The sequence below is a fragment of the Anneissia japonica genome, unplaced genomic scaffold (genome assembly GCF_011630105.1).
Source record: "Anneissia japonica isolate Jap-2015-1 unplaced genomic scaffold, ASM1163010v1 scaffold142_len1259957_cov175, whole genome shotgun sequence".
Taxonomy (NCBI): Eukaryota; Metazoa; Echinodermata; class Crinoidea; order Comatulida; family Comatulidae; genus Anneissia; species Anneissia japonica.
The window spans coordinates 255,931-268,759 of NW_022684560.1; the positions used below are offsets into that span (position 1 = coordinate 255,931).

At 33.6% G+C, this 12,829-nt stretch overlaps 1 protein-coding gene across 1 annotated transcript in view; it reads left to right on the top strand.

Moving 5' to 3' along the window:
- Positions 1 to 2,488: 2,488 nt before the first annotated feature.
- LOC117106429 (probable ubiquitin carboxyl-terminal hydrolase FAF-X) overlaps positions 2,489 to 12,829 on the top strand; it is a 56,199-nt gene continuing 45,858 nt past the window's right edge. Inside the window, exons 1-6 of the mRNA XM_033247802.1 lie at positions 2,489 to 2,622; positions 6,188 to 6,393; positions 8,627 to 8,929; positions 9,860 to 9,972; positions 11,425 to 11,479; positions 12,151 to 12,201. Coding sequence (XP_033103693.1) covers positions 6,271 to 6,393; positions 8,627 to 8,929; positions 9,860 to 9,972; positions 11,425 to 11,479; positions 12,151 to 12,201 — 645 coding nt within the window. The 5' untranslated portion in view covers positions 2,489 to 2,622; positions 6,188 to 6,270. The remainder of the gene's footprint in view (positions 2,623 to 6,187; positions 6,394 to 8,626; positions 8,930 to 9,859; positions 9,973 to 11,424; positions 11,480 to 12,150; positions 12,202 to 12,829) is intronic.

The window sequence follows — 12,829 nt, forward strand, 5'->3', positions numbered from 1 at the left end:
ACCTCAAATATATAGGCCTATACAAAGAAATTAAAATCTCTCTATATAAATAGACATAATCTTGAGTGATGAATTGTTGCGAACTACAGATTTCAATTAACTTACAGGAAGTACACGCATGTAGCCTGGTAATTTGAAAAACAAATGCTTAAACCTCTATATTAGTAGGCCTATGTATAAATAATAATTTATTAAATAAACCAATTTCAATATGATGTTATAAATTCCAGGTTTGAAATTTTGTTAAAAGCTCAAAAAAAAAAAAAAAAAAAAAAAAAAAAAAAACAACAACTAAAGATACCGGTTTATATGCCTACAATAAAAAGAAATACCGTAGTAACCAAAAGATCATGCGAATTGTGCTCCTTTTTTTTAACTTCAAAGAATACGAAAACGTACGAGTGTTTTCTGAAAATGTTTTATTATTACAATAATAAAATACTAATTTTGGGGACAAAAAATCATTTGAAAAGTGTTTTCTATAATACAAATGTAAAGTATGCATCCACTGCACCCAGCTAGACCGCCGCTGTAGCGCGCTGGTATCAAACTGTACGTACCACTTTTGAGAAAGCATGTACCTATGTAAGAAAACTTTGTCCTATTTTACATTCGTCACGTCACTCCACCCCATCTTTCTTCCTTATTGTAAGAAAAACGACAGACAGAGTATACTGTACTGCAAAACGCTATGCCAGCAAGTGGCGTATGAATTCGAAATAGAGGGTGCCCAGGGAGAAACTTTAGCAGAGGGAGAGTCTGTACCACCTCAACCCCTCTGGATGGTTGGCATTACACATTTAGAACCATAGATTTACGAATATCTGAATCAGGGGTCAAAGTAACATTTGAATTATCGTTCTTATCCCTTTTCTTTAAAATAAATTGATCATGGCACGAGGATGACACTCTCAGACCTAAATTGGGTGAGTTTTCTTTTCCCTCGGGCTTGAAATATACTTTTAAATTTAAAATTAATAAACTACATTTTTACTATCTCAAACTCAACTAAATAAACACGCATTTCATTTCATCTAGGCCTATTTTTTGGTACCACTTCCGACGAGCTCTTGCTTGACATGTCAGATGGGAGGTTGGAGGTGGGCTTAAGCCCCCACCCCCCACTGGCGCCGCCACTGAAGTAAAAAATGTTGATATATTATAGCCTATACCTGATTCTTTTTAAATGAGTTATTTTTGAATATTTATCAATTGGGGAGTGGGCGTATACCGTAAATTTCTTGATCCGTATTTTTCTCCACGTTTATTAGTTGTTGTTGCTGATGCTGCTGCGGCTGTTATTGCAGTTGTTTTCATTTATTTTATTTTATTTCAAATCACACCCAACAGCCTCCTAGTTTTGTTATAATATATCCCGTCTCCAGATGATAGGCCTATTGCCAATCCTCCTCTTATTTTGACGAGGCATGCGTGTCTTGACCGATATCTTAAAGGTTTAAGAATAAGCTCTCTTTAAAAAAAAAAGAAGAAGAAACGCACGATATACAATTATTTCATCATGTAGTACAGCAGTAGCATAGTACCTGTAATCCATATGAAAACGCAACAAACAAGAACCTATAGTAAATACTGTTACTGTACCAATTTCATTTATTTTTACTGTTTAACTTTATGGTCTGGTATTATAGTATGGGAAAGCAACAAACTAGAAAAGAAATGTTTGTAAGCCTAAGAATATATATTATTTAATTTTATTCATATTTTTCATATTTTCTTTGTATTTTTCCTGATCACCACAAATGAAACACAACCATGAAAAAAATAATAATTAGTCTAAGATAAACTAATTGACGATAAGCCTAACGATAATCTTATTCCTTGAATGACAAAAAATCATAAATAATAATAATAATAATTTTGTAGGCTTGCTAATTTTGCGTAACATACAAATTATTAACTTGAGCATATAGATTATTGAATTTATTGTAAAAATGTGTAGGCTACCCTAATTTTTAAATAAAATAATTATAATGAAAGTAATATAGGCCTAACACTAGTGACTGGAAGTGGTTATATCATTTTTCGCTAATGATGGTAAACAATTCTTAAATTCAAATTCTAAATTCTATGTTCAAGTTGATAATTGTTATGTTACTTGAAAATAGACAAATTAATTTCGAAAAATTATTTTTATGATTTGTTGGTATTTTTCATGGGACAATACAATTTTGTTAATGAAAACACAAAACGACAATACAATAGAAATGTATGATAAACATAATAATATAGCCTACCCTAGCCCTAATTCATAATTATTATAAAGTTTGTATAAATATGTTTTTAATAAAATACAAGAAAACTAAAACAATAAAAGAAATAATTGGGCAAATTGATTAACTTATTATATAATAGGCCAATACAGTAACCTATTTTCATATTCTATTATGATAAAGGCCTCGATTGTGTTTTATACGCATGCTCACAAAATATGACCTTTCGACAGTTCAACCGGAAATTAGTCAATGACGTAATGCCTAATGTATACTGTATTTTTCAGCGCTAGGCCTCGTAACTGTTCCTTCAAAGAAGGAGAGACATTTCTGCAACATTGATGTTTGTTTGGCTTTTTACCAGATAGTATATGCTACATTATAAAGGATTAGGTATGTTTAGTTCGTTGCATTAGACATTGAATTATGAGACTTCAAGATTTTCAGTGAAAAAACCATGTAATTGTAATGATTTTGTCTGGACAATCCCAGTTTCCCTCTCTCAGACTCTCTCACTGCTTCGTTCCAAGTCTCACTCAAGCAGACTTTTGCTTGTCGGTCACCTGCAGATGGGACACTGATTAGGCCTAGCCGACTGCTGATAAAATAGAGAATCGCTCTAGCCTAGCTAGGCCTAGAGCTATGGATGGTGGTTGTCATTTTATTCTCAGCTAAGGTCGATATTAGAGTATTTTGTACCATATTTTGCACTGCATTTGGTGTTATACTGAATGAAAAAAAAATGAAAATGTTCCAGCCAGGCTCTCATGATAAATAATTAATGATTTTGAATTGCATTGAAGTTTTCATTGACATTTTTTCTACTAGGCTAGGCCTAGGAGGAGGCTAGGCCTATCTACGTAGGCCCTAGCCTAGGCTAGGGCTACGCCTAGACGATAAGGCCTAGTAGGCTAGGTGGTTAGCCTTATTATCTTGCTCTGTTTTGTACAGACACTCCAACCTCCGACTCTTCTTAATTAAGAAGCGGGCCACAGCGGTCTAAAGAAGGGGACATGACATTTAATTAAAAGTGAGAAACAACTTATGAGGCTGGGGCTGGGAGAGAATGCCATTTGTTTCGGCCTTGAACGAGTTTGTTCGGCCACAATGTTGTATTTATCGTCCAGAAAATGTAGATCTAAATGAAGTGTTTTTTTACCAGCGAGAATCTGTATCAAGTAACAGTGTGCCATACCATTTTTAAAGGATTGAACCTAAAATTTTGACTTTGCAAGAATAAGTTATACATGTATGGAGAAATTCATATAAAAAAAACAGTATCAATAATATTCTACGTATGTGAGAGTTTTTTTTTTCATCATTTTCTTATTGTGTGTTTAAAAGCCATCGACTGCAAGTAATAAAGTCCTAGGCATGGGTGATTCCCACGATGAACCTGTTCTTAGTGTTTCTTGATGTTTGCAAGCTACTGTAATCATGGAACCAAGACTGATTTTTACCATGTTATTGGGGAGACCATATCCTTCTGTTTCCTGCAGATCATATTCAATTATAATAAATACTAACTTGCCACTTGAAATGTATTTGATTGATTGATTGATTGATTGAATTTATTTGTAATCAGAGTCATGAAATACATACAAACATAATAAACAAAAAAACAGACAAGATAAAAATGCACAAAACATGACCCTAATTATAAGGAAGAGCCCAAAAAAGTAAAACTTATTTCCATTGGGGTTCACAGAAATATAATTGCACTTTTTATCATGCTGAAAAGGCAGTTAAAAAGACATAAAATGAATAAGAACAGGTGAAAAGGCAGCAAAAAAGAGATAAAACATTTAATTTGTGGGGATACAAAAACTAATTCCAACTTCCACAAAAAAATAGATGCACAAAATCCAATACTTTTGTTGTATATCAAGGCCTCAATTTTCAGCAAATATGCACGGAAATACAGCTCATACTTTAGATATATCAGGGACGGATTTTTATACCTAGTATTTTCGCGGGCAATATTTTACAGCCTGGCTTATCTTCATTCTAATTATTGAAAAATAATAAAATTGGTTACCTTTTAAAAAATGTAAGACACTGTTTATATAACTTTAGTGCATGGTGCGAGAGGACGAATTCTCTTTCTAATATAGTACTAGAATCTCTGAGACTCTACAACATTTTTGAGATGGAAAACGATCCATTCATATAGGCCCTAGACCACTGGTAGGCAAAGTGCAGGCTGCATGCAGCCCGATAGTAATTTTTTTTGTGACCCCTGAAAATGAATTAAAAATCCTATGTGTGCGACCCGCCAAATATTTTTGACTGGAAAACGCCTTGTTTTTTACGCCCTGACAATGATCATCAGTAAAGAGTAATGTTAAAGCTGCGAATAAAGTGGTATAACAGTTCATTAAGGTTTTTGGAAGCACACTGTAAACATCAAAGTTTGGGTGCGGCTCTCTGTGTTAAATCAAAAATTCACTTTGGCCGTCTAACCGATTTTTATGCCCACCCCTGCCCTAAACCCTCAATTTTGTAGGGTTTGAAGGCTTAAATTAAAATACGGTATGCACTATAAATTCATATTCAATCTTTACCACAAAAAATAAATTTTATTAAGTACATTCTTCTTTTTAAATTGGGAGGCATGATTTAATCAGAACCTGTAAAAAAAATCAAGAATCCCTTGTTAAATCGGGAGCATTGATGACTCTAAATTTTGTACAGTATGTAAAGGCCTTTGATAACAGAGTTACTCTACACATGGCATGTTCCAGTCATCACATGTTATCGCAATATGTTTGAGTCTTGTTGCCAGAAATAATATCAAGGCTATGCCACTACAAATTTGTGTAACTACTGTATTTTACTAGAGTGGTAAACCAAATACCTGTACCATAAAACCTTGAATAGAAGTCCCATGAGCTTAGTCTCGAAAAGAAGCCCACCTCTTTTTTCGCAAAACTTAGAAAAAAGCCCATGGCTTCTAATCAAGATATGGGGCTTCTTTTGATAACTTACATTCAGACTTATGTTACCTTTAATGGTTATTATAACCTGTCAGAATAAATAGTATTTTATTTCAAATTTTGAAATCCATAGTTGAAAATTGTCGTATTTTATAGCAATTCGAAAAGTTACAGCATTCACTTTGAAAAGAAGCCCCCTTTTTAGTTTGCAAAAGTCATCTCGAAAAGAAACCACCTAAAAAAAATCTGATCCCAGGGTCCTAAGAAAAGGAAGCAACCTAAAGGGCTTCTATTTGAGGTTTTACGGTACGACAACCTATTCACATTGACTATCAGTCACCGATCAATAAAGATGAATATTTCATTGAGACCACATTGCTGTATGTCAGTAATTTTCAGTTACAGTTAATACACTATGTGTACAATAATAATTTGACTGTTAATTGCAAAAAGCTGTCTCCAGACACACCCATAAATATAATGGCTGTTACTAAAATCTCAGAAAAAAACAGCAAGATTTTTTTGTGGAAAAAATTCTTGTTTACACATTCTTCAGAATTGACTATCAATGTATTGAAATTTGCTCTGTGCATGACAGCTCAGAAAGTGCGAAAAATTAGGAATTTTTAATGTATTTTGTAAATAAACCCATTTTAATAGATGGTCTTGATTTTTCAAACATTATAATATTAAAGTAATTATGAAGCTCAAGGTACTGTACATGTTGCCTCACCTTTACTATATGGTGTAGAAAAACAATGCACTTCGCAATTTATGGCAGATAAAATTGATGGTTAATTTATACTTTGTTGGAATAGGCAAGATGACATGAACAGATAATGGTTTTATTTTGACAATTTCAACAAGGAGTTAGTACATTTTTGATGTTGAATTTCCATTTTTCATGAAAAGTATATGACAAAATCTAATTTATGATAACTACTGTATGTTTAAAATTGCTGTTTCATGCAAAAGCTGAGACATGTCTAATGTTTAATGTGTTTCTGCCTCATCTTTTTCTAGATGCTATGTTGACCTTATCACTGATGTTACATGCTTAACACTGAAGTATTAACATAAACTGTGAACAAAGCCAGCAGAGCATGACGGTCGCTATGCGTGGAAATCCTCCAGGAGGGGGCGAGGCTAGCACTGATGGTCAGCCTGGGGGTGATAGTGTACAGAGTTCTAATCAGACCCCACCAGCTCAGCCTCAGGAGCAGCAGGTATTATTTCTAGATCATTACTGTTGCTTTAATTATCACCATCCTCAGTGCAACATTGTCAGCATTATCCACATTGTCATCGTCCAATTCATATTGCAAATATTCAGATAGGCATATGGACAACACATAGTTAAAATTTTTACGTTTTTAAGTTAAAGCACTGCTCCTGTAATCACCTTTTTCAAGTAAGGACACTGAATATATAATACACAGTATATAATAATATACAGTATATAAATTAAATATACAGACTATTGGCTAGCCACACAATAGCGATGTTGTAAACATCAACAACAATATGGTGAAATTTGAAAGTACTGTATGAAAGAACAGTAAATAAATTACTAATTAAGGTCAAATAAGGTGAATAGGCAATATTTAATTTATTTTTTTTTTATTCAAATTCTGTTCACAACATAGAATAGAGAATAGTAAGCAAGGTGGATGAAATGAGGTAAAAGTACACGTATACTAGTTCAACCATATATATATTGAGGAATCCCAAGACTTAAATCCCAGAGTAAAAAAATTGTATGCCTCTGACATTATAAATTTTTACTTAAAAGAAACATAATAAGGATCCCATTGAATATCAGTGGTTTATAAAGCCTAGCTCCAGAGGAGAAAAAAATTGATGCATTGTACAACTGATGTTTATAAGACACTAAAAGAATATTTGACAAAAAACTTGGGAGCGGTTAATAAGATACAGATTTTAGAATATTTAAAATCTGAGGAAAAGGGGGACGTAACCAGCCTTTTTCCACTTTTTTTTCCCCATTTTTTTAAATATTCAAAAATCTGTATCTCATTAACCTCTTTTTTTTAATTCATTAATTTTTGCTCAAGTTAATAATTTGTGTATTACAGTATGGCAAAATGAGCAAGTTAATTTCACAATTATTATTTATGATTTTTTAAAATTATTTTCAGTGGGCAATACGTTTATAAAATTTTTTATGCTGAATTTTTGAATTTGATCATGAGCATCTTCTTAACTATACAGCTTTACTTCGATCATTAATTGCTGGTTAAGATGAGTTGGGTTGAAATTATGCTAAAAACTATGCTCCAAAGCATCATAATCACGTACCAGTTGTGATCAATAGAAACAGGCAGATCTGCAGAGACTAGTGTGAACTAAATGTATGGCTCACACTAGGCTCGTAGTGCACTTTGCGATGGCATAAATTACATAGCCTATTCTATCCAATAAATGATGAGTCTCTTGCTGTTGAAAAATGAAAAAAAAACCCTACTGTATATGCACTTTAATTTATGATTTAGGTTTGTCGGTAATGCATGTGATATTTTTTGGTCCAGTACTGTACAGTAAGTAATGACTGTAATAATTAAGTAATAATAATAATAATGTAAGTAATAATTTATTTATTAGAAAATACATTTTCTTTAAAACCTGATACTGTCATGAACATTGTCATTGTCAAGTTCATCATCAAAATCAAACATTGCAAAAAGTCAGGTAAAAGTAGGTGTTATGTCAGGTATTGTCGGTAATGCATGTGATGTCCTCTTTAATAGTCCAATCATTGATAATAGGAAGCCTTTGATTTGTGCGACGACGCGACGCTAGAACAGAATCCCTCATGCGCGACCGTCTTACCTGGCGTCCTATGTTCTCTGCATACGTAGATTTGGCCAAATTGCGTTCCAAAATCTACTCGACGAGGTCACCTTAACGTTCTCGCTTGCGCAGATGACTTTTAGTGATGTCATTACGTTCTACGTCCTACCGTCGTCGTGCAATCGAAAGCTCCCTATAAATCACTATAAATGACTGTTGTACATTTATTTATTCAAAATTTCCTTTTCTTTAAAAACTGATATAATGAACATTGTCATTTTCAAGATTATCAGAATCAACTATAACTTAAATATGCAATTTAAATTTATTCACCATTTATCTTGGCACAGACACATCACAAACAACGGTATATTGATTAAGAACATAAAGAAAATGCAAAAAATAGTATAAATGTGAGAGGAATGCGAAAAGTGATATCATAAACATAATGTCCATGATCTTCAACCTACTGATAGCAGACTGCCATCTAACTGCCGTGAAATGACATTGATCTGTCTATCATGGCACAATGGGATCTTAAGTCACTGCATTCAGATGCACAACCAGTATCTCCATGATGTCTTGTCTAGTGCTTATTCTACATAACTCTATACCATTATACTTGGAGTTACGTTTTTGACATTCTAGGCCGCTGGTTCTGGTGAAGGTCTCCCAGAGGAGAATAATGAACTACCAGAAGGTGAGGAACCTCCGTTTCCTCATGATGAACTTGCCCGTCTTGATGACATGATCAACAAACCAAGGTGGGTTGTTCCTGTACTTCCAAAAGGTGAACTGGAGATCTTGTTAGATGCTGCTACAGACCTGTGCCGGAGGAACCTAGATGGACGCAGTGAAGCCTGCCAAAGGTTCTTTCGAGATGGTCTAACGATTTCATTTACAAAGATCTTGACTGATGAAGCTGTCAGTGGCTGGAAATTTGAGATTCAGGTAAATCTTGTTTATAAATTTTCATTTCATTTATTTTCAGTTTACATAATGGAAAATAGTTAAGGACAGCTAAAAAAATAGAATTGTGTCTAAGTTTTACATGGATTTGCTTTCACACTACACAAACTTGGTTACAACTTTTTACTAGTACTATTTGCAAAATGGTGACAGTGTTAAAATGCTATTAGAAAGAAATAGACACATAGTTTTGTACACAAATTATTAACCAAATTTAATTAACAAAAATTTAGGGTTGATAATGTACAGTACTCTGTATTGCTGGTACTTGCCTGGTATTTTAACATTTTTTGTACCTTATCTTAGTATTCAGTAAACCTTTCCGCTAAGCCCTGCCTTTTGCCAAGGTTCTACAAAATGACACTGTTAAAATATGCGCTGATTGGTCAATTGTTAAGCTTGATTGACACTTCAGAAAGGTCTATTTTATAAAACTTTGTTGCTTTTGTGGATATGAAATGTGTTATATTTTAATGCACTTTCACCGGCAGTAGTGTGCAATGGTTAAAAAAGTGTTGTGTCCAGGTAAATTACTGTACCTAGGATCTACCAAAGAACTACCAAAGAACTTGCATAGCAGAAGAATTAGTTCTTCCACGTATTTGCATTACAATTGATGGAACATCCGCCCTGCCGTGAGCGGGTAAAATTTGACCATTTGATTGAGCGGCGAAACTACAGAAAACAAACGAACCTGAGTGGTGCCTTTATTATTGATATATAGTGCCACCGTGAAGCTGCTCTGTCTTCCGCTATTTATTATTTTTGGATCTACTAAATGCACATAAATCTGGTTTGTGGAGAACACTAGAAAAATATGTTTTCCATGCAGTGCTAGAGAAATTTTAATATTTGAAGACACCATATTTTTTCTCCATTGGTTAACAATAATTATGATTGCTACATATACAGCGTTGCATCATGAAGAACACGGAGCGTCTAATCGAACTGTGCGTGGCCAAACTGGCAGATGATTGGTTCCCTTTGCTAGACCTCTTGGCTATAGCCTTGAATCCATTATGCAAGTAAGTTAACACCTTATCACATGCTTTTGACCCTTACAATATTACACCATTAATCAATACAACTTAAAAAATGGATTAAAGATGGCCGCATTTCTGTTCCATCCATCTGTTCCATTTATACTTCATGAAATAACATAGTGCTAAAAACAATTTCTCCTGCTGTTGATGTTTTTGCTCGGGGAGCGCATGAATTTGCAGCTTGTGTTGGTAGCCCACAGACAAATATACTGTCTGTTCTTAGAAACGATTTTTTGTTATAAATTATCTGCATGATTGAATTTACATTTATATTCGAAAGTAAATTTTCTTTTAATGTAGTGCAATGTATTCAGATTTATATAGATATAATAAAAATACTATTAATGTCACACATATGCAGGACTAGTACTACAATTCTACAATGTTTGAATAAAAGTTCCTCTGTGGAGATACAAGGGCTTATATGCTATCTAGGGCTTGTTTGTTATCTCTAGTGTGACCTTGCTTTATCTATATCTGCTAATTAACAGCAATTAAAGTGTAGTTTACTCTAGATAAGGTGTTTATGATCAATTAAGTCATTAATCCTTGAGATAAGTCCTCTAGGGAGAATGTTATTTTAGGCTGTTATAAACACAAGATTGTTTTTTGGTCCAAAGTGCTCTATTCTTGTTTTGCCAACTGGTTTTACGACAGTTTTTTTTCCAACGGGTATCTTGTGAAAAAAGAGTAATAATAATCATCTACTTTCTGTAATAAGATCTCTAAGGAAAAGTATCTCAAAATTAAAACATTAATTTACTCCAACAATACAAACTCAGTATCAAATGATTTACAGACTTTTTACTACAACAATGAAATTAATCATTATCCCATTTACAGGCTTATGCAAAATATAACACGGCATGTGTTAATGGGAAACATAATTTTAAATTTTTGAATACTTTCAATTGAAAACTTATAACTTTATAACAATTAAAGTTTGAGTTGAAGTTTCTCGGTTTTTAGATGGAGTGACACTTAACTTTAAAATAGAAGATTGAAGAATAAGTTTGGAGCAGTATTAATCATAAAAATGCTTGTGAACATTGCATGAACGCATTCAGATTCTTTATATTCCGTTTTTGGTTTGGCCAAAGAGTACAGAATTGCACGCAGGAAAACGTTAAAAAATGTACTACCACGAGAGGGGGCGCCGTTTACCTGCTTTTGAAGGACGCCCTATAGTTTGAGTGTCGGCCCTCTTGAAATTCTATACTCTTTGGTTTGGCGAATCAAACAGAATTTGGCTAATCATGTTCATTCCAAATTTGCTAAAAATAATGTTTTGCCAGAACCCTGAGTAATATCAAATTTATAAGGCATTAGTTTCATTGTGTAATTTGCAGGTCACTGTGCCACGTTCAATTGAAAAGATTTTTTTGTTATTGAAAATATATAATGTAAATGAATATCTTGTTTGTCTTTCTGTAGGTTTCACATATATAATGGTAACAGAGCAGCTGACAGTGTTTCTTCAGGTGCTCAGGTAAACACTTCTTCGTTTCAGTTTCGACTGCAAAGTCTCCTAATGCATTTTATTGGCATTTATTGTTATATTAATCAAGTAAATTATGACATTAAATTCCTAATGATATGGTATTTGTTAGAGTACCTACCTGTACTCTTATGTTGTAAAGCATTTATATTACTATCTTGTGTTTTTTTGTTGTTTTTTTTTTTTTGGTATGCTTTATAAAAATTTATAAGGTACTGTTAACTAGTACAGTGTGTACTTATTTTTTATCGTAAACTATCAAGCCCAACTCAGACACGCCATACTGTACGATGCAGCACGACGATCTGTATGAGTTAAACACAGAGGCGATGATCTGTATTGGGACAGTCGCTTTGTAGAACATTAAACATTTTTAATATTCTCATGATTGCTTAAAACTGTTCTCCAACGATGAATCGCATTAAGCTGCGTTGTACGACACTGTCTAAGTTGGTCTTTATGCGAAGATGGATAGATTTCTTCTTGAGAAAAAAAGATCATATTGAAGTAAATTTTTAGAGTGTATTATTGAAATAGTGACATTCACAAATTAACCATACTTTGTGATGTCACTTTTAGGCATTAATTAAAGCACTAAAACATTTTCATACTTAATTTCTTTTAATATTATCTTCATTTTTATATTGCTATTTTTTAAACAGATGAATAACAATGACCTTTATGCCAGGCCACCGGACTCAAGAACTCCAAAGGTAGTTATTGATCACGTGACATTGATCATGTAACATCAATCCCACTTAATAGATCATAATGGTTTTAATATCTAATAATGTGACATTAGTCAAGATATAATTGGTCATTATGATATTAATCATGTGATTTGATATCCACCATGTAACATTGATCATGAAACGTGGTATTCTTTCAACTAATCTAGCAGTGTGGGAATAGGTGATATATTGGTTGTGGTGCTTCTCTCCACCTAGGAGTATAAATGGGTACCTGTTGGGGTTGCCTGCTCCTGCGCTGATTATCAGCAGCAACACTTAAAGCATGTGGACCCAATGACCAGGGAAAAGTACTGCGCTTTATAACCTCAAGGAAGAGGTGCATTATAAATGCCTATACCAGTACCAGTGGAGCTCATAACCTTGAGGTCGGGGTCAAACTTTCACTAAGAATTTTGCTTGTGATTTTTTGGCAAGGCAATTTACCTACTTTTGTCTCTTTCCACCCGGGAGTAATATGCGGGTATGTGGGTAGGATGTTTTTGAATTGACAGTAATATTGCGCATTAAATTGCAAATACGACTAGGTATGCTCTTTTGGGAGTGGAGAAGTTGCTCATAATGTTAATTTGCCAATATATGGATTCATTCA